The 21338-nt window shown below is 40.2% G+C and overlaps 2 protein-coding genes across 2 annotated transcripts; both read right to left on the minus strand.

The window, feature by feature from the left end:
- Positions 1-7416: 7416 nt before the first annotated feature.
- On the minus strand, positions 7417-10342 carry LOC147305557 (uncharacterized). The gene is made up of 3 exons (XM_086277601.1): positions 9858-10342; positions 8454-8750; positions 7417-8258 (listed from the first exon to the last, which is right to left on the minus strand). Exons 1-3 carry the CDS (start codon positions 10323-10325, stop codon positions 8205-8207), a joined length of 819 nt encoding a protein of 272 aa, XP_086133727.1. The 5' UTR covers positions 10326-10342; the 3' UTR covers positions 7417-8204.
- A 3586-nt stretch (positions 10343-13928) lies between these two features.
- On the minus strand, positions 13929-14942 carry LOC147305558 (uncharacterized). Its single transcript, XM_086278930.1, has 2 exons — positions 14400-14942; positions 13929-14315 (listed from the first exon to the last, which is right to left on the minus strand). Exons 1-2 carry the CDS (start codon positions 14940-14942, stop codon positions 13929-13931), a joined length of 930 nt encoding a protein of 309 aa, XP_086135056.1.
- Between the last annotated feature and the right edge of the window lie 6396 nt (positions 14943-21338).

Consider the following 21338-nt stretch of genomic DNA (forward strand, 5'->3'; position numbering starts at 1 on the left):
CTGGGACTCCCCACCATTTGACCTTCTCGGATGAGAGGTGAAACGTCTTCAAGCAACTTAATCCTGACTGGCCCTTAAAAATGCATCCTTTTAAGGCCCTAGGGACCAAAAATGGTCCCGCCCCAAAAGTGCAATAAAAAGATTATATATTCATATTTTTTTCCACTTTAAATTGGTCAGTCTTTTAAAACTACTTCTCCCTGAAATATTCATATAAAGTTTTAATTATATTTTCGTTGTTTTAACCCTTTAAATCCCAGTTTTATTACATGAGCGCACTGTTTTTTTAGCCCCAAAAAACAAAAAAACTAAATATTTTCCAAAAAAACCATTTGAAGTAATACTTGTTTGTTATTATAATTAGGCCTTAAATGGACCAAAGATTGGCACCAACATTCATTTCGATCCACTTTTATTTTTTTTGCAGGAGCAGATTTTAAAAAAAATGCATCCACCTTTATGCCTAAGGACAATTCCTCAAAAAGTGCTATAAAAACTTTATATATTCATATTTTTTTTCACTTTAAATTGGTCAGTCTTTTAAAACTACTTCTCCCTGAAATATTCATACAAAGCTTTAATTATATTTTCGTTGTTTTAACCCTTTAAATCCCAGTTGTATTACATGAGCGCCCTGTTTTTTAGCCCCAAAAAACAAAAAAACTAAATATTTTCAAAAAAAAAACATTTGAAGTAATATTTGATTGTTATTATAATTAGGCCTTTAGATGGACCAAAGATTGGCACCAACATTAATTTCGATCCACTTTTATTTTTTTTTTCAGGACCAGAAAATGGTCCCCAGGCGGCCAATGCTGCTCCTCTAGGCCGAAAGGAGTGCATCTTCCCGGGGTAAGTCGCGACGATCACCGGGGCATGTTGCATGGGACTCCTTTCTACAGCACACACGTCCGATACCACGTGACAACAAATACGTCATTTCCTGTTGACTAAAAAAAAAAAAGCACCCTCTCATGGCCCTAGGGACCGAAAATGGTCCCGCCCGATCAGCGGGTGAAGCCGCTGCTGCACGCCGGGAATGAGGCTTCCTTTCCCGCAGGTCTGTCTAAGCAGCCCGCTGTTCCAGCAGGGGTCAAATGTGAAGCAAGGGCGCCACCCGGTGGACAAATAAAAAAATTACAATTCTAAGGCCCCTAGTCCAAAACGAAACCGAAACTTAAGTAATCACCAAGACGTTAACGGTAATAATTCTGCAGTGAAAAATAGCGTTTATAATGGAAGTCAATGGGGCCGCAAACGGCCCCTAGGGCTCTAAGAGGATGTGTATTGTTAGCTTAGCCACTGAAGCTAATTTAAGGAAGTCAGACTTGAATTTTGAAATGAAATTATGCCAAACTTTTTTTTAGAGAATTTGGCTATATTCTATTCAACACAGTGCAAATGGCTTGTAACCGAAAAACTAAAATGTACAAAAATGGTCCCAGGGCCTCAGAAGGCAGAAGTCCAGACGCTTTTCTTTGCAAGATCCTTTGACAACCTATATTAAGGATTTATGATCACATTTACTCTTAAGTTGAATGGATGAAAAGAAAAATATGAAGATTTAGTATTTGCTACACTGACAGATGAATTGGTTGAAATAGGAACCTGTGGCATTTGGGTGGTTATTTGGTCATAGATCCTAGTATTTACACTCAACAAAAATATAAACGCAACACTTTTGTTTTTGCTCCCATTCCCCATGGGATGGACTTAGAGACCTAAAATTCATTCCAGATACACAATATAACCATCCCTCCCAAACAGTGGTCACAAATCAGTCCAAATGTGTGGTAGTGGGCACATCTGCTATATTGAGATAATCCATCCCACCTCACAGGTGTGCCACATCAGGATGCTGATCTGACATCATGAGTAGTGCACAGGTGTACCTCAGACTGCCCACAACAAAAGGCCACCCTGGAATGTGCAGTTTTGTCTCACAGCAAAATGCCACAGATGCCACAAGCAATGAGGGAGCGTGCAATTGGCATGCTGACAGCAGGAATGTCAACCAGATCTGTCGCCCGTGCATTGAATGTTCATTTCTCAACCATAAGCCGTCTCCACAGGCGTTTCAGAGAATATGGCAGCACATCCAACCGGCCTCACAACCGCAGACCTCGTGTAACCACACCAGCCCAGGACCTCCACATCCAGCAGGTTCACCTCCAAGATCGTCTGAGACCAGCCACCCAGACAGCTGCTGGAACAATTGGTTTGCACAACCAAACAATTTCTGCACAAACTGTCAGAAACCGTCTCAGGGACGCTCAACTGCATGCCCGTTGTCCTCATCGGGGTCTTGACCTGACTCCAGCTCGTCACCGTAACAGACTTGTGTGGGCAAATGCTCACATTCGATGGCGTCTGGCACGTTGGAGAGGTGTGCGCTTCACGGATGAATCATGGTTCACATTGTTCAGGGCAGATGGCAGCTGAGAATGTCCCAGTTCTTGCATGGCCAGCATACTCACCGGACATGTCACCCATTGAGCATGTTCGGGATGTGCTTGACCGGCGTATATGACAGCGTGTACCAGTTCCCACGAATATCCAACAACCTCGCACAGCCATTGAAGTGGAGTGGAGCAACATTCCACAGGCCACAATTGACAATCTGATAGACTCCATGCGACGATGTGTTGCACTGCATGAGGCAAATGGTGGTCACACCAGATACTGACCGGTTCTGGGTCCCCAGACCCCCAATAGCGCAAAAAACTGCACATTCCAGGGTGGCCTTTTGTTGTGGGCAGTCTGAGGTACACCTGTGCACTACTCATGATGTCAGATCAGCATCCTGATGTGGCACACCTGTGAGGTGGGATGGATTATCTCAATATAGCAGATGTGCCCACTACCACACATTTGGACTGATTTGTGACCACTGTTTGGGAGGGATGGTTATATTGTGTATCTGGAATGAATTTTAGGTCTCTACGTCCATCCCATGGGGAATGGGAGCAGTAACAAAGGTGTTGCGTTTATATTTTTGTTGAGTGTATAATCAAATATGGAGTGTGTGCTGCATATTGATCAGGTGTTTTTTTAATCAGTTTTTGCATTTTTTTCAATAAGTGTAAATACGAAGTATAAATACAAGCAAATATATTGAGATACCTACAGCTGTATTTGGTATCTCTGTTATCTGTTTATTTTCTATTATTTTTATCATTTTTATTAAACATTTACCTGACACTTTATTAGGTGCACCTTGCTAGTATCATGTTGGAGCGCCTTTTGCCTTCAGAACTTGTTGAGATGTTGAGAATCTCCTGTTCAACATCACAGTGGTGCTCTGTTGATTCCATTTTGAAAAAGCCCTTATTGGACTCCAGAATACTTTCAACGGTACTTTGAAGTATAGTTACTGAAACAAATTTAAAAGTGTCAATCTAACCATGATAAAATATTGATACTTAAACCACTCTTAGCTGTGACATAGAGGCAGCCAGCCACACCTAAATGTTTCAGATCCTTAAACAAATTTTAATAGTAGACAGTGGAAATCCAACTAAATGCTCCTAGCTCTGTCTGAAAAAGACTGCTTGTGCCACCGGTGGCCGCAATAGACTTCTTTGCTGAATTGCATTAATTCAGCCACACTGGAGAGTTTGAGCATGAACAGTTTTGGCAAATACAAAACAAGCTTTTGTGTTCCCCATTAGATGACCTCTAACTTCCTTAACTTCAATGAGAACAAAACCGAAGTGATAATGTTTGGACCAAGCGGCTATCCCAGCACCTCTAATTTTAACCTTCACAGTCTTGAACCTTTTGTCAAATCACATGCCAAAAATTTGGGGGTTATATTTGACAGCAATTTCACCTTTGAAAAACACATAAACTCAGTCGTACAGCGGTCTTTCTTCAAACCGAGGCTTTTATCTAAGGTGAGATCATTTTTGAACGGGTGATTCATGCTTTTATTATATCCCAGCTGGACTATTGTAACTCCTTATATGCTGGAGTCAGCCAGACTTGCCTGGCAAGGCTGCAGTTAGTCCAGAATGCTGCAGCTCGTCTTCTGACACGTAATAAAAGATGTGAGCACATTTCCCCGGTGCTTGCCTGTCTTCATTGGCTCCCTGTCCACTTCAGAATTAATTTTAAAATTTTATTGTTGACTTACAAAGCCCTGAATGGACAGGCTCCCGGGTATTTGTCTGACCTCTTGCAGACTTATACCCCCTTAGATCTCTTAGATCAAGTGATCTTTGGCTTTCAGCCGTACCAAGGTCGAGGCTGGTTCATAGAGGCGATCGAGCATTTGCAGTCGCAGCACCTAAGCTGTGGAATAATTTGCCCCTATACGTCAGACAGGCTCCTACTGTCAGTCTTTTCAATCTTATCTTAAAACACATTTTTATTTACCGGCTTTTAATACAGCATGAGAGTTATTTGTTAATCCATATTTGGTGTTTGCTATCAATACTCGAACTTATTTTATTATGTATGTTGTATTCTTGTTCAGCACTTTGGTCAATGCTCCTGCTGTAATTAAATGTGCTATATAAATTATTAAACTATTATTAAACTATTGTTGCTCAGAAGTCATTTTCATGTTGGAACCCTTGCATGTGTGTAGATTTTGCCCATTTTGTTTTTTGTGCTGAGGCCTGCAGTTCTTTTGATATTGTTCTGGGTTCTTTTGACCTCCTGAATGAGTCATTAATGAGTCATTATTCATTCTTTAAGTACTTTTGGTCAGCAACTATTAATGGAAAGTTTAACTGCTGTTCCAGTTTTCTCTAATTGTGGATAATAGCTCTCACCATGGTTCACTGGGGTCCCAGAGGCAGAGAAAGGGCTTTATAATCGTTTCCAGACTGATAGATATCGCAGACTTTGTTTCTCAGCTGTTTAATAAGATTTTGGCATGATGTGTTGTTGTTTGCTTCATTAGAAGGATTTTATATAAGTGATTTCTTCATTCAACATATCTGATATTTTGATAGAAAAATTAAATTCAAAACATGTTTTAGATTTTAGAGTCTTCAAAATATCAACCCTTTGCTTTAATTACTGCTTTGCTCACTCTTGGGCTTCTCTCATTGAGTTTCATGAGGTCGTCACCTGAAATGGTTTTCCAACAGTCTTGAATGAGTTCCCAGAGATGCTGAGCACTTGTTGGTCCTTTTGCCTTTACTCTGCGCTCCATCTCATCCCAAACCATCTCCACTGGCTTTTGGCCAGGTGACTGTGGAGGCCAGGCCATCCTGTGCAGCACTCCATCACTCTCCTTCTCGGTCAAATAGCCGTTACACAGCCTGGAGGTGTGTTTGGGTTCATTTTGCTGTTGAAAAATAAATAATGTTTATTATTCCAAACTGTGCCTTCAGTTTGGAATAAATTCAGCAAAGCACCTCCTCCTCCATGCTTCACGGTTGTGCATGAAAAGACTATCTTTTTACTTTTTCTGCATCACACAGAGACACGCCAGGTGGAACCAAAGATGTCAGATTTGAACTCATCAGACCAAAGCACACATTTCCTCTGGTCTAATGTCCATTCCTTCTGTTTCTTGCCCCAAACAAATCACTTCTGCTTGGTGTTTTTGACCATAAAGGCCTGATTCACACAGTCTCCTCTGAACAGTTGATGTAGAGATATTTCTGCTACTGGACCTCTGTGTGGCATTTATCTGGGCTCTGATCAGAGCTGATGTTAACTTGCGATTTCTGAGGCTGGTGACTCGGATGAATTAATCCTCTGCACTTCTGCACTCCACAACTGATGGTCTCAAACCTCATTAGGAAAGAAAGAAATTTCACATGTAAAACCTGACAAGGCAAGTGGAAACCGTTTCAGGTGACTACAACATGAAGCTCATTGAGAGAAGGCCAGTTTGCAGCACTGTCAACAAAGCAAATGCTGGCTTCTTTCAGGAATCTAAAATATAAGACATATTTAGAGTTATTTATCAATTTATTCATTGCTACATACAGTAATTCCATATATCTTGCTTCATATATGTAATGCCTTCAGTATGTATCAACAATGTAGGAAGTAGTAAAAATAAAGAAAAACCTTTAAATGAGAAGGTGTGTCCAAACATTTGGCTGGCAGTGTACATATAAATCTTGAAGTAGTCTGATGTCCACATGTCATGTTCGGGGGGCTTTTTGTAATACCTTGGAGGCCAAAGGTAAAAAAAAAAAAAAAAAGCACACCCTTTTTAATATCTAAGGTTTTATGAATTTTGACTTCTTTTGCTCCTTTCAAGAGTCGCCACCAAGGACCACCTCTGTCCATCTCAGAATGATGAAGTTTTATGGAGCTGTAAGGCTTTGTCCAATATTTCCACCTTTCCATCAATCCTGTCCACATGTCTAAACCTCACCAGCATTGCCTCTCTAACTTGTCCTCTGTTCCTCTGACCCATTCATTTCTAATCCAGTGATTCTGGTCACTTCAAATGAAAATCTTAACATCTCCAACTCTACCTCCTGTCTTTTTGTCCCGGAAACAGACAAACCATACATCATACATACAAGGTCTCACTCCCACCTTGTAAACTTTGCTTTTCACAAATTACTCCTTGCACTCATCTCAACTCCGCCCTACGTGCACTCTCTCCCTCCCATTCACACACTTATCTTCTGTCTTCATCTACTGACTCTCATTCCTCTTCTCTGCAGTACATGGCCCCACATCTCCATCTTCCCTTCCATCTGCTGTCACTCAAACAACAGATCATAATGTTGTCTCCAAACATCAAATTTTGGACCTGGCCACCTTGCAGTATCTGAGACACCATCTCATATACTCACACTCAGTGGTTTTCAGGAGCCCATGCAGTGATCGCCATTACAGAATCTGTTCTCGATGCAGTGCAGACTGAAAAGCCATCCTTGTGAGTCTGTGTGCCACAACACCTGAAGGAATATGCTAAATATACATAATAATTGTTTTTGACAATTAATAATAATAAAAAAATATATAAACATACAATATGGACCAAAGTTTCCTGGATGATGAGGCAAAAATATTTGCACTTTGAGCATTTGTCCTCCAGGAGGCGCCAAAATAAGAGATCTGTCAGTAGATTGTTTTTTTTTTAAACTGATGATTAGATAAATACTTAAATATTGAATTCATCAGTTAGGACCTCCTACTATTTAATAAAAAAATAACTGACATAATAGCTGAAAACCATTGAAATCTTTTGGTGTCCAAAACATCTGACTTCATGTGGTCTGAAATCATCTCTTAAAAACCTCTGGAAACCTATAGATACAGATAACACAATTAGCAGAAACAGTTACAGTTCAGCATTACCTGTAACTTGAAGTATGAAAACATTTGAGATGCAGAATGTCACCGCCGATCTCGTATTAAACCACAAACAGCACAAACAGCTAAATGTTCAGTGGAAAAAAGGAACGACAAATAACAAAATGCAAAGCTCATGTTTTTTTTATTCATTTTTACTGAAACACATATTACAGTTCAAATTGTGCATTTCATTTGAAAGTATTTATTAAAATATCAGCTTAGCACATTAAAATCCAAATCTCTGTTTTTCTCTTTCTAGACCCAAAAGCTTCATTTTTATGATTTCTGTCAAACCTGAAACTTCACAGCTTCTTTGAGCATGTTGTTTATACACAGGTGGCATTAAATGTTACAGGAACAGTGAAAACTATCTTATTAATGTCTTTAATAGGCTACTGGTAAAATTTGAGCTTAAAGAGACGGTCACACATAAAGCAACTAGAAACAAAATAGCCAACGTCAGTGTGAAGCCAGCAGGTCAAAAGTTAAACTAAACTAACAGAGTGATAAAGTGGCCACGAGGGAGAGTGAAGACTACAGCTGATCCAAATATAAAGGGAAAGTGTTCCCAAGCCAACCAAAGGCTACAAGATAGAGACAAGCTGTCAGCTACCAAGTGATGCACAATGACTCTAAGGCTTTCTGTAGAAGCTCCTTATAACATGCTCACATTTGTGAAATTCAAACAATATCATAGCGTAAAAATAGCACCATTAAAAATCTACCCTCATGTGACATAAAAAAAAAAACTTTGAAATATATGAAACATACATGTATCACCATAACATGGTATTTAGAAGCATAACATAACAATCTTACTATAGTTTCCTTTCACTTGTGACGTACAGACATATTTTTTTTCTGATAAACTGAAAATGAAACTTCTGAATTCTGATAAGACGGTCGCAGTGACGATAATTTCCTCACATTTCTGTTGTGTGTTTTTCTGAATCAGACTCCTCCATTAGTTTGTCCTCCTGTTTAAATTTAAAACACACACACACAACTTAGATTACTTAAGTTTGAATAGAAAACAAAGAAAAACAAAGTAAAGTCAGCACAGAACAGAGGATCATGTATTTTACTTGTTCTTCAGTCACATCTGGACTGAAGTGGTTTACATGTTTTTTTTAAAAAGTCACTGGAGTCTTCATAGAGCAACATGATATTACCTTCTGTCCTGGTGGAGTTTTGTTTTCAATCAGCTTTTCAGCAACATCAAAACATTCCCCCCATGTTCCACTGCCAAGTTTCTTCTGCATTTCTTCGGTCAGCTTATCTTTTGCTGCTTTTCTTATCATCTCTGTGAGTACATTTTCTTCCTCTTCCAAAATCATTTGGTCGTAGAGAAGTTTTCTGTCGCAGCAACTTGGGCAATTCTCTGTCTTTTCACAGCATTTCTTCCATCCAAGTGGTAACACAAAGGTAACAAAAACAAAGCCAACCAAGAGTGCACCCAAGCCAATAAGCTGAAGGAGAAGCAACAAAGATTATATTTTAAACTCGTATTCTGAAATCACAAAACTGTAAAAGAGGGCATGTATTTAGTTAAACAGGTGATATCTGGAAAGAATCCAGTCTGTGTTCTTTTTTTCTTTTCAACTCATCAGTTTCATCGACAATTGACAGTACAGTTACAAAAACCAGCAAATCTGGTGTGCATCTGCTAATTAACCCCTTCCTATAAAGTAGGTGTGAAGTCAGAGTAGAGAGAAAAAAATTAAGTGGAACAGACTAGAGTGCAAAAGCCTCATCAGCTGATGAAGACTTCTGGAACAACATCCTTTGGATTAATGCGACCCAAGGGTTAGGTGGTGAACACCTGAAATCGACTACCAAGCATGGTGGTGGAGTTGTGAGGGTTTGAGGCTGTTTAGCAACCACTTGTCTTGTCACCTTGCTTTGATGGAACCGTGATTTCCTCTGTATGCTAAAGTATCCTAATGTGAGGCTGTCTGGCTGACAGCTAAAGCTTCGCCCCAACTGAGTCATACAACAGAAAAGAGATTCCAAGCACAGCAGCAAATTTCCAGCAGAGTGGTTGAAAAAGAAAAAACCAACATGCTGCTCTGGCCCAGTCAAACTCCAGACCTCAACCTGACTGAACTGCCCGAAGAGAGCCGTTCATCAACAAATATCTGTGAACCTCAATGAACTGAAGCAATGTTGTAAAGAAAGGTGGACCAGGGATTTGGACCACAATGATATGAAAATCATACAGAAAACAGCTCATTAAGTGTAGTGTGTAGAGTCACGTGAAAACATATCAACATTTGGTTGTTTTGTTCCAAACACTGGATGGTTTCAGCAGCTCTCTGATGCAAAGTCTTCCTGTATTGGTAACTGGACTCTTCAAGGTCAGATGTAACCATCCATACCATCCATTTATACTTGTAATTTACAAGTATAATTAGTGAAAGAGATCTAAAATTTAAGTGAAATAAACTTATTACAAACTCCCTATATCTGCAGATATTCAGCTTTATCGTAGATAAAGGAGTAAAAAAACACAATAAGTCGAGAGAGCAACACAGAGTGGTACTGTATGATGTGTGAAGAACAACAACTTTACTCACCATGGATTTGTTTTTCAGCTTCGCAATCAGGACTCGTTCCTCAGCTGTAATGTTTTCTTTGTCTTTGCAGCCTAACTGTGGATGTTCTTTATACGTATTGCAACAGCAAACAAACCAGTCTCCATCGATGAACACGGACAATACCCAAAGCAGACCAATGCAAACTGCCTTCATAATTTGTAAACACAAAACCAAGAAAAGTTTGCACCTGCATTTGCAAAAACAACAACAACATGTGCATGTAGGACATGTGTATTTCCAGACTCTCTTGAATGGCTCGTCTGTCCAGAGTTGTAAAGAAAATAAAATTAAAAAAGGTAGAACCAAGTAGAAAGAGCAGGTTGTTATATCAGCATCGCAAGTGCAGTTTAAATCCTCGTCAAGCACATAATTGTGAACAAAAATCACAATCATTGCGACATACGTGCTGTATTGTTTGATGGCAAATTTTGGGAAGAAGGTCTTCATCTTGGGTGCTGAAGTTGGCGTCTGCTGAGAGCTGAAACTTAAACTAAATATTCTGAGAGGAAACTGTGCTCTTCCTGTACACAGAATCCTAAAACTGCAGAAGAAGAAATGAAGATGGCACAAAGACGAAGACACAGGAAGTGTGAAACTGTATTCAGGAGGAACTATTTGGGCTGAGAACAAATTTGAACATAAACCACAAGTGTTCATGGTTACAGGTGCACAGCTTTGTGAATCTTTTGTTTTTTCTTACTACCTAAAGCCTGTTGTTTTCTGCTTTTTTTTTTAACCTAGTTGCAGGAGGAGAATTTTGGCTTTAACATCTTTAAAACATGTCTGTGAAGTTATTTTTATACTATGCTGTTTGCACTTTGACTTTGGTTCAGTTAAAAAAATGTGCAGTGTGTAACTTAGCATGCAAAACATCAAATAAAAGTGCTGGTGTGACTATACAGCACTGATATGATATAATGAGAAGTCAATATGATCGAGCTTTCATTCTGCTGTGCATTCTCAGCTAAACTAAACTAAAAGTTTCTTCAGCATTGCGTACTGAGGCTGACTCCGGGTGACAGGAAGGAGAACAATCTATAGAAAAGACAAATGTGTTTTTTCCTGCTTTCCTCTCACGTTCTCTTTCTGTCTTGCTGTCAAACACAAAATTCTAAAAAGTAAAATTATTGTCACAATAGTAAACAGATACTAATCACACTGTCACATCTGTGGTGCAGATGTTACAACCACATCTGCACCACAGATGCCACAAAGTTTCTGTTTTCGAATTAGTTTATATGTACTGTCATATCTCTGTATAACAATGAAATGCAGAGCTGCTTGTTTTGTTATAGTTTGTGTTCACAGCTCTTTTTAGCTCTCTCTTTGCATTGCAACGTCATTATTAAAATAGTGGTGCTCAGTTAGGCTTTGTCAGGGTCAGGGCAGGTCTTTGTTTCTCTCTGTGTTCAGTTGCATGTTGCATGGAGGGTGGATTCTACTGGGTTTCCGTCCCCGGGTGGAGCCGAGTCTCCAGGTTTGCTGCCACACACCTGAAGCAAGGCCCAATTTCTTTTCTGTTGTCTTGGTCGCACATTTGTAAAGGTATTTTTTTTCACCTGTGTATCAACACATCAAGCAAAGGTGATAACAAAGTCACGGCAAGTGCTCCAACTAACAACAGTGCAGGCGGCAAATATAGACCCAGGACTGTGTATGAGGTGTGATCCCACTCCTGAAATTCAGATAAATTATCTCCACTTGATATTTGGGATCTGATTTTTATGTGCTCTCAAAGTATCTCACTATTTAATAACTGCATTTTGAATACCAGGAACAGCTAATATCATTTCTGCAGCAAAGTGCAGTCTCATCCCACTCAACTGATACTCAGCAGCAGCAGAGACGTGGAGATACATCAGAACTGAGGAAATGCAGAACAAGGAAAATACAGAGTTTAGAGCAATGAAAGTAGGTTGAAGGTGCATACGTTAGCATCAGAAAGAAATGAGATAACACTGGGTCTTTTATCCCAGTGAGAAAGTCAGTATATTTCCCCTGATATCTCTTATGTAACAACTGGCTCTCAGAGCGGTCTAGATGTGGGGTGGCTCTCAAAGGGTACCAATGCACAACTGACTCTGTAGAAGCTGTGGTACCAAAGTCAGGCCAGACTTAACTGACCCTAAATGCCACAGAACATCAGACAGACGAGTATATGTGTTAAAAGAAAATTGTACATAGTGTGATCAGCTACATGAAATGTGCCCTTTTTAGGATCACTAAGCAAACCACATGTCTATGTGACCTGCCATATAACAACTTTTGAGTGATAAACTTATTTTAGCAACTAACAGCTTCCTCTATTCTGAGAACATACAGATGTAGAAAAGGGCAACCTCAGCTCTGAGTTCTTGGAATAACTTTGTTATTTTTGTACACACGTGTAACCAGCTTGTATAAATACAGAACGCAGACAGTGAGAGAGCGCCAGTCCGTGAGTGTCTGTCTGCGTATGAGCGCTCTGTGCCCGCCTTTGCAAATAAATCAACTGCAGTGTGTTTGTGTTTTCTAACTCAGTTGTCTCAGCTGCAGAACTGTTTGGGAGATTCTTAGGAATCCCCTGTCAATATGGCACATACACTATACTGCTAGAAATATTCGCTTGTCTGCCTTCACACGTGTTGTTCACACATATATTTGAGTGGCATCTTATTATTAATCTATAGAGTTTATTGGATGTCAGCGCACCCTTTGCAGCTATAACAGCTTAGGCTCTTCTGGGAAGGCTTTCCACACGTTTTACGAGTGTTTATGGGAATTTTTGACTGTTCTTCTAAAAGCGTATTTGTGAGGGCAGACACTGATGTTGGACGAGAAGGTCTGGCTCACAGTCTCCACTCTGATCCCAGAGGTGCTCTGTGCAGGACTCTGTGAAGGCCAGACTTGCTCACCCATGTCTTTATGGAGCTTGCTTTGTGCACTGGTGCTCAGACATGTTGGAACAGGAAGGAGCCATCCCCAAACTTTTCCTGCAAAGTTGCGAGCAGGAAATTGTCCAAATTGTGGTGGTATCCTAAAGCATTAAGAGTTTCGTGACTGAACTTGTTGCACAGGTGGTATCCTGTCACTGTACCACACTGGAGTTCACTGAGCTCCTGAGAGTGACCAGTCTTTTACAAATGTTCTGCATGCCTGGGTGTTTGATTTTATACACCTGTGGCTGTGGAAGTGATTGGAACATCTGGATTGAGTTGTTTGGATGGTTGAGTGAATACATTTGGCAATGTAGTGTGCAGGGGGTGGGGAACTCCAGGCCTCAAGGGCCGGTGTCCTGCAGGTTTTAGATCTCACCCTGAGTCAACACAGCTGAATCACATGACAAGTTCATTACCAGGCCTCTGGAGAACGTCAAGACATGTTGAGGAGGTCATTTAGCAATTTAAATCAGCTGTGTTGGAACAAGGACACATCTAAAATGTACAGGACACCCGCCCTCAAGGCCTGGAGTTCCTCACCCCTGCTATGTTGTGTAGCTGAAAAACAGGGAGAGGAGAGATCTCCCACCAACTTTGAATATCTCAAACAATACAATTTATATGATCGTATTAAATTGTAAGATTAGTAAAATCATGAAAAATATTCAAGTCATTTCAAATCAAACTTTTATTAGTCACAACTTGTAGTGTACAGCGACTCTGACAATAGCGATATAATAAACTTGCAAGCGTATTTGACCGTGTATTGATATCACATCCTATGAATATTTCATCATCACGCACCTTTATCGCAGTAACAGACAGGAAGATTGACAGAAATAATGTTTTGTCTTCTTGCAACAATTATTATATATTTGCAGCCGTATTTGCCAAAATACAATGTAATATACAACAATGTAAAAAAAAAGAAAACATACAGCAAAGAAACAAAAAAAGAGGAAGAGAGAGGTAAAAAGCTGCCCGGCGTAGTTCATATAAAATGTTAAAAATGTTAAACTGTATAGTAAAAATGAAATGAATCTGTAAAAACAAGATATACTTTTAGCTGGACTTTGAAATTTTGATTTCAGGAAACTGCACCATGATTCAGCATTTCACAAAATAAAATCAATCAGCGCTGCATATGTTGATGTAGACAAAGCTTTGGATTCGGTGGTGGTAGCATCTCCTGCAGCCGCATCTGTAGCTCATCTTTTAGTTGTTCTTGTTTTTTAGAAAGTTTTGGTTCACTTGACTTTTCAACCATGTTTGCAGCTGCGTCGAGACATTCTATCCAGTCCTTTTGAGTTTCACTTATTTGGTTAAAGATTGTTCTGGTTAGCTCTTCTTTTGCTGCTTCTGTGAGAATCTCTTTCAGTAAATATTCTCCCTCCTCCAAGATCACTGTGTCAAATACAATTCTTCTTCTACAGCAGCATTCACAGCATCTCTTCCAGTCGAACAGTGACATCAGGGCTGCCAGAAAAATGATGCCAAAGAGCAGAACGAAGCCAATGTTCTGAAAAGGAATCGTGAAGACATCAGGCTGATCGGTCAGAATAAGAACAATGTACAACCTGAAAATAAGGTAAGAACTACTCACCCTTGAGTAATTTTTCATTTCAATGATGATTATATTTTCCTCAGCTGTGATGTTTTGTTTGTCTTTGCATGCTAAGTTTGTCCGATTATTAGACTTTTCTAGATTACAGCAAACATACCAGTCTCCATCCATGAGCACAGAAACGACCCACAGCAGACCAACACAGCCTGCTTTGAGAATACGAGTGAGAAGAACTCCACATAACTCTGTCCTACAGCATTTAGTCTGCTCCTGCCGTTGCTCCTGCTCCTGTGATGCAACAGCAGCAGGTGATGGTGACGGTGAGTCACCATCTTTTTTTGAACTTTCACATCTACACGCGAACGTAAACTTGCAGGCTGTCTTAAATTTCTTGTCTGTCCAAAGTATTAAGATGAAGATAATACAAGTTGGCAGAGCCATGTATATGCCACAGTCAGGAGTTCCTTGTTTGCAGGTGCACGCCATATCTCTCTCAAGCAAAAGATTGTAAGTAAAGCTGCCAACGATGGTGACAAAGATGCTGAGTTCCCGAAAGGGAAAATTTGTCAGGAAGTCCTTCATCTTTGGACAACAGTTTACTTCTGATGAGAGCTGCAGCTTGAAATGTAAAGATGCATCAAGAAGACCACAAGCATTTCCTTTTTGAAAAAAAAAGAAGAGAAAATCAAACTGTACAATGTAGAAAGCTCTTCTGAAAAGGGGAGGGCTTAGAGGTATTCTTGAAAAATCAGCTCTCTGTGCAACATTTCTGATCATCAGAATAATATTGTTTTTTTTTAAATTTTTAAATACAATGATAAAAAATGAAAATAACTTAAAATTATTACATATGTAATACATTTTACCATTCTTATTACTATTATTTGAATTATGGATAAAATGGGGTTACATGGTGGTGCAGTGGTTAGCACTGTTGCCTCACAGCAAGAAGGTCCTAAGGTTGAATCTATGGGCTGGTTTTGCATGTTCTCCCTGTTCCCTGCAGGTTCTCTCTGTGGATTCTGGCTTCCTACCGCAGACCAGAGACATGCAATTCATGTATTTCCTGCAGTTGTGATGTGAGCATGAATGAAGGTTGTCTGTCTCCCTGTGTTAGCCCTGTAATACACTGGAGACCTGCCCAGGGTGTACTCTGCTGTTCATCATGGGACAACTGGCAAAGGCTGCAGTAGATGGGCTTGATATTTGTTCATGGAGATGACCCAAAACAGCAGTCAGTGTAGCAGATTATGTAAAGTGGCTGAGGTTTGCATCTTGCATCTGCTCAGAGCAACAGTATATACCTTCGAAGCATATATGCACAGGAAACCGTGGATTTCCTGTTTTTTTTTCTTAAAGCATATTTGCATTTCATTGAGTTATTGTTAATGTATAAAATCTCAATCTTTAAACGTTTTCTTGTTGTCTATTAAATTAGAGTTTTGCTACAATTTTCCTTCGTGATCATGCCTGTGCTTCCTTTAGTTTAATGTTTTATACACTAATTTAAATGATGGATGTGCTCACTGTACAATCAGCTAGATTTGGCATTATCAGGTCTTAATTTAAGAGCAGGTGTGACTGCCAGTTGTTTGTTATTTCTTTGTTTTTTGTTTTTATTTTAACCGGAAGTGACCATTTTACAGTACTAAGCTACAAACTAATGATAGAAGACTTAGGTAACAAGCTGTTCATCAGTGCAGAAACAATCTAATAAAATATTAATACCTTACTCACCAAAACCGAAATCTTTGGATGTATTATTGTACGATCTACTGTACAATATAAAGCGCCTTGAGGCAACTGTTGTTGTGAAGTCTGACGCTAAAGTTTAAGCCTTAATAGCCTCCAGATCGAAAAACAATAACAAACATGGATGTTAAAAAGACCATCAGTGAATTCCAAACCTTGTTCTTGTGTGTCAGCACAATAAATTTCAGGTTAATGCCCCAAGCCTACCTGATCTCCTGCCTTTTGCACCCGTATCAGGGAGCGTTGGGGCTTAAGAGGTTCACAGACCTTCACCTTTTATTTTCTAGTAATATCCTGAAAAATAGTGAGGTGACTTGAGATAGATTACATCACTTTAACTGTATCTAAGCTTTAATTTTCTGTTAAGCTACAACATGACTGAGGATGGTCTCATCCCATCAGCGTCGCTGAGGTGGGTCTGTCAGTTTTCAGTGGACCACAATCTAAAAATGTTTCCTAATTTTTTCCTAGTATTTCCTACTATTCAGTGCATAAACCTAAAGAGTTAGTGAAAGTGAAAGTCAGAAGCAAGTTGACAATAAAACAAATTTGTAAGTAGGAAAAGGGCGGAACAAAAAATACAAAGCACAGTTAGCTGAAATCTGTAACTAAACTTCTCAAATGGCTCTTATGGGTCTCTAAAACAGAACTGCAGACAGCAAAGGCCACGTTGTGTATACTGGGAGGATGCAGGCATTATTTGACATAACAGATTTCACCCAGTACCAGGACATGCTGAATATTTACACTAAAATTCACACATAAATTGTTCCCTCTATTCTTTCAGAATACATGAAAATAACAAAGTATTTAGCTGTGAAGATGGTGCAGATACAGAGACGGGAGGGAGGCGTTTTATGTTCACATACTCTACATCTTATTGTGCAAGGAGGAAATGGCATTAAAACCACACGGGTTTGCTTAATACCTTTTCATCTTGAAGGTGCCAGCTTCTCCAGCTCTGCAGTGCATGCTGTTTACATTTCCCCTCACTCGTCTGTATGCAGCGCAGTACGGTGGTTAGCACTGTTGCCTCACAACACATAATATCTTTACACATCTGGGTTAAGTTACCCCATTATGTGTAATCTGTGTAAGTGGTGGCACAAAAGTGGTTATCAACTCAATGACCAACCCAAGGCTTCCCAATCTAGCTAAGAGAGCTTTCACACGAAAAACAAAGAAAATCAAACTATGTAAATATGAAGAGATAAAAACAAAGATTGAAAACAGCAGCTATTGCAGCCAAAGCTTCTGAATAGAAACGATCCTAGTTATGGGCTCATGACCTACTGATAAAAGTCCTTTTTTTAAGAATTGCTATATCATCTATTATGAATCCATCAGACTTTTTTTTTAAAATTCAGTTTAGTTTGAGTTAGTTTCATTGTAGTTTCATTACTACACCAGGGTGCCAGTTTCTCTGTTACTGCTCCCTTCTTGACAAAAAGCAGCAGCTAACCTTTGTGGCACCGGACAGTCAGAGCAGCTCTCAGTAACATGTGGCCAAGTTTACAGCTCAGGCCTTTTTTTTCAGTCAAATGCTATTCATGCCTCTCTTTGCTACAGCAGTTGCTGAGTCTGTGTTTCCACAGGCCCCGCTAGTTTAGAGACTTATTCCTCATGATGAGCGAAATTAAGACAGAACATCTTCAACCGGTCTTTAACTCACTAACGAGGGAAGCTTTGGTCAAAACCAGGCAGTGGAGCAATGCTCATCACCTGTCTCTAGCCCAAATCCTTGAACGAGCAGCTGTCCTCGTAGCCTTTTATTCCCATTACAGTTACAGTTCACACAATACAACACAAGTAAGCACCACCCTACATAAAAAACCCCTTGGTTACAAAGACAAGGCACTATGTGTGTGTATGTGTGTGCACGTGTATGCGTGTGTGTCATGGGGGTGCGTTTGTGTGACCTCCTGCTCACCAAAAGGGTCATAAAAGCAGGAAGCTTACAACAGAAGAAACAGATCGTTCAGATAGGATGCATCTACAATAAAACCTCCCCCAGCACAGAGTGGCTGGAGAGGTGGTCAAAGACAAAGGGATGGCTTTGATCCTACTGCGTGAACTAAGGCTTTACAAATTTAAACACCACAATGACACATTTAACAATTTGACTTAACAGCAGTTCATCCTCCCAAACCACTGGTTCCAAATCCTTCCCCTCATAATTCCTCAAGATGCTCCCTTCATTTCTCATGTGCTCTCACCAGCATCATCTGTCACAGTTGTCACACTCCGGTCCTCGAGGGCCGGTGTCCTGAAACTTTTACATGCATCCCTGAACACACCTGAATAAAATTAGTAGATCATTAGCAAGACTCTGTACAACTTGAATGCATGCTGAGGTGGAAATTCAACTGGATTCATGTTACAGCAGTTCAGTTCAAATGAAATAAACAAACAGTAAGTCAACCCCCTCTCCATCTCCTGCTTTTATGATAAACTCAAGCTGATCTGGCAGGCCCATTACCTCAAGCCTCGAAACTCCCAGCATGCTTCACCACCAGAGCTTATGTTCAGTCCAGCCCCATCGCTACCTTATTCAGGTTCCCCCCTCTCATCAGAATTTCTTCTGATCTCTTCTTCTGTCGCTCCTTTCCCATATTTGCAACAAAGCAGCCTCAATTCATGCCCAAGCCATCTGCAATAATCTACTCACAATGCTGTCAGAGCTAAAAGTAAGATGTGGTCTCAGCTGGTGAATTTAAACCTAAAGGGGAAACCTCCCTGAGTTGTGAATGATAACTACCTGCACTTTGAGCTTTTACCCTCAGGGAGGCATTATAGACAAAAAGATGCTACACAGCAGTATCCTGTGAACTCTGCAACCCCAGGAACTGAATATCCTGACATTTTTTTTAGAGATAAAAGCTACAATGATCTGAATTTATAAGCAGATAAACTTTCATTGCTACGTAGTTTATCCTGCATCCTTCGTATTTATGTGGTCTGAATCACATTACTGAGTAATTACTGTAACTGTTCAGTAATCTAATTCTTTAAATGATTCTGCACATCATTGAGTAACATAGGACTGCCTCTAAATACTACAAAACTACAGCATTCTAGTTACCATAAAACCTGTGTTGATTATTTGTTGAAATGAATTAAAGACTGAAATGAATGAGATTATGTTTTTATTTATTTATTAATCTGTATGCATGCTCAATCATCCAGGTAAGGAAATCTACAAAGTTAATTCTGTTCATCAGTGGGAGAAAATTTCTTCACTCGTTCAAGTGACTTCTTCAGTCTCAGCTGACGGCAGGTCTCTCCAACCTTATAAACAGTACATTTGCGCAATGTCAGTTCCTTGGTCATTATTATGCAAATTGTCATGACCATTGATCAACAGACACTGATCAATGGTCATGACAATTTGCATATCAAACCCCCTGAAAAAGCTGTCCAGATGAACAGAATGACCTTTTGGGGATTTTTTTCATGCAACAATTTTTGCTCAAGATTAAAAATTTTTTAATTAAACCAGTAAATTTCCATTCAAATTCAATTTATCACATGATATATATTATATGTATATAAATGAATGGCCAGTATTTGATATGTTGGGTTTTATAGTGTTAAGCTTTTCTTCTTCTTCTTTTAGGACCAGAGTATACTGATCGAACATACAAAGGTTGAAATGCACGATTAACAAAATGAAAGAAAATGAATAATTACAATGAAAAAAAATGTCCATCCAACCATCTTCTACCGCTTTATCTGGGGCCAGGGCATGGGGGCAGCAGCCTAAGTAGAGAAGTTTTTATTTTTACTGCATGATTATTGGCAGCTGTTTCCTAAAAGTAAACACATGAACAATCCCCATGTGAGTTTATTACAGCTTAAAATTGAAAAAGAAAGAAAAAATATTATTCTTCAAAAGAAAAACAATTTTTTTAGGCTGACAAAACAAGACCAACCACATTTTTTCTCTGTTCTTTATAAAACATCCATCCATCCATTTTCTTCCGCTTATCTGGGGCCGGGTCGCGGGGGCAGCAGCCCAATCAGAGAAGCCCAGACCTCCCTCTCCCCAGCCACTTCCTCTAGCTTATCCGGGGGAACACCAAAGCGTTCCCAGGCCAGCCGAGCGATATACTCTGTCCAGCGTGTCCTGGGTCTGCCCCGGGGCCCAGGAGGCGCCCAGGAGGCATCCTTGTCAGATGCCCGAACCACCTCAGCTGGCTCCTTTCGATGTGGAGCAGCAGCTGCTCTACTCTGAGCCCCTCCCGGATGGCTGAACTTCTCACCCTATCTCTAAGGGAGAGGCCAGCCACCCTTCGGAGGAAGCTCATTTCCACCGCTTGTATCCGCGATCTCGTTCTTTCGGTCACTACCCAAAGCTCGTGGCCATAGGTGAGGGTAGGGACGTAGATCGACCAGTAAATTGAAAGCTTTGCTTTTACACTTAGCTCTCTCTTCACCACGACGGACCGGTGCAGTGTCTGCATCACTGTGGCCGCAGCACCAATCCGCCGCGGCACCCTTCTCCCATCACTCGCGAACAAGACCCCGAAATACTTGAACTCCTCCACCTGGGGCAGGAAGTCATCCCCGACCCGGAGTGGGCACTCCACCCTCCACCATGGCCTCAGATTTGGAGGTGCTGGTCCTCATTCTCGCTGCTTCACATTCGGCTGCGAAGTGTTCCAGTGCGAGCTGGAGGTCTTCACCCGATGAAGCCAACAGAACCACATCATCCGCAAAAAGCAGAGATGAGATTCTGAGGCCACCGAAGTGAAAAAAAAACTGTGTACTTTAGAATTTTTCACATGAGTGTTAAAAAAAGAAATCATTTTTGATTACAGCTTTGATTAGAGGTTATTAATAATGTAATGAAGCATCTAACAGTGTGATTATTTAATCTGGTTCTTTGCTGCTCGTGCTCCTTATTCAGAGATCCTCGGTGTAGCACCCGCTCTAATCAGTTCCTCAGCAACATTGAAACACTCTTCCCATTGTTCAGCACGTATTTTGGTCTCAACTTCATTGCTCAACCTGCATATTTCCTCAGCTTACCTTTCAGAACACTTTCCTGCTGTTCCAATGTCAGTTTGTAATACAAATGTTTCCTCTCTGAGCTCGAAGGTCTCTTCCATTAAATTATTGACCACAGGGCACAGAAATGATACCAAAGAGCAGAAAGAGAGCCAATAGTCTGAAAAGGAACCAGAAAATGTTAAATGAAACCAACAGCTACTTCAGCAGTTGTTT

Source organism: Aulonocara sp. 'chitande type north' Nkhata Bay, linkage group LG20, assembly GCF_057382095.1.
Source record: "Aulonocara sp. 'chitande type north' Nkhata Bay isolate Kocher_YH1m ecotype deep benthic linkage group LG20, A_spYH_male_GT1.1, whole genome shotgun sequence".
NCBI lineage: Eukaryota > Metazoa > Chordata > Actinopteri > Cichliformes > Cichlidae > Aulonocara > Aulonocara sp. 'chitande type north' Nkhata Bay.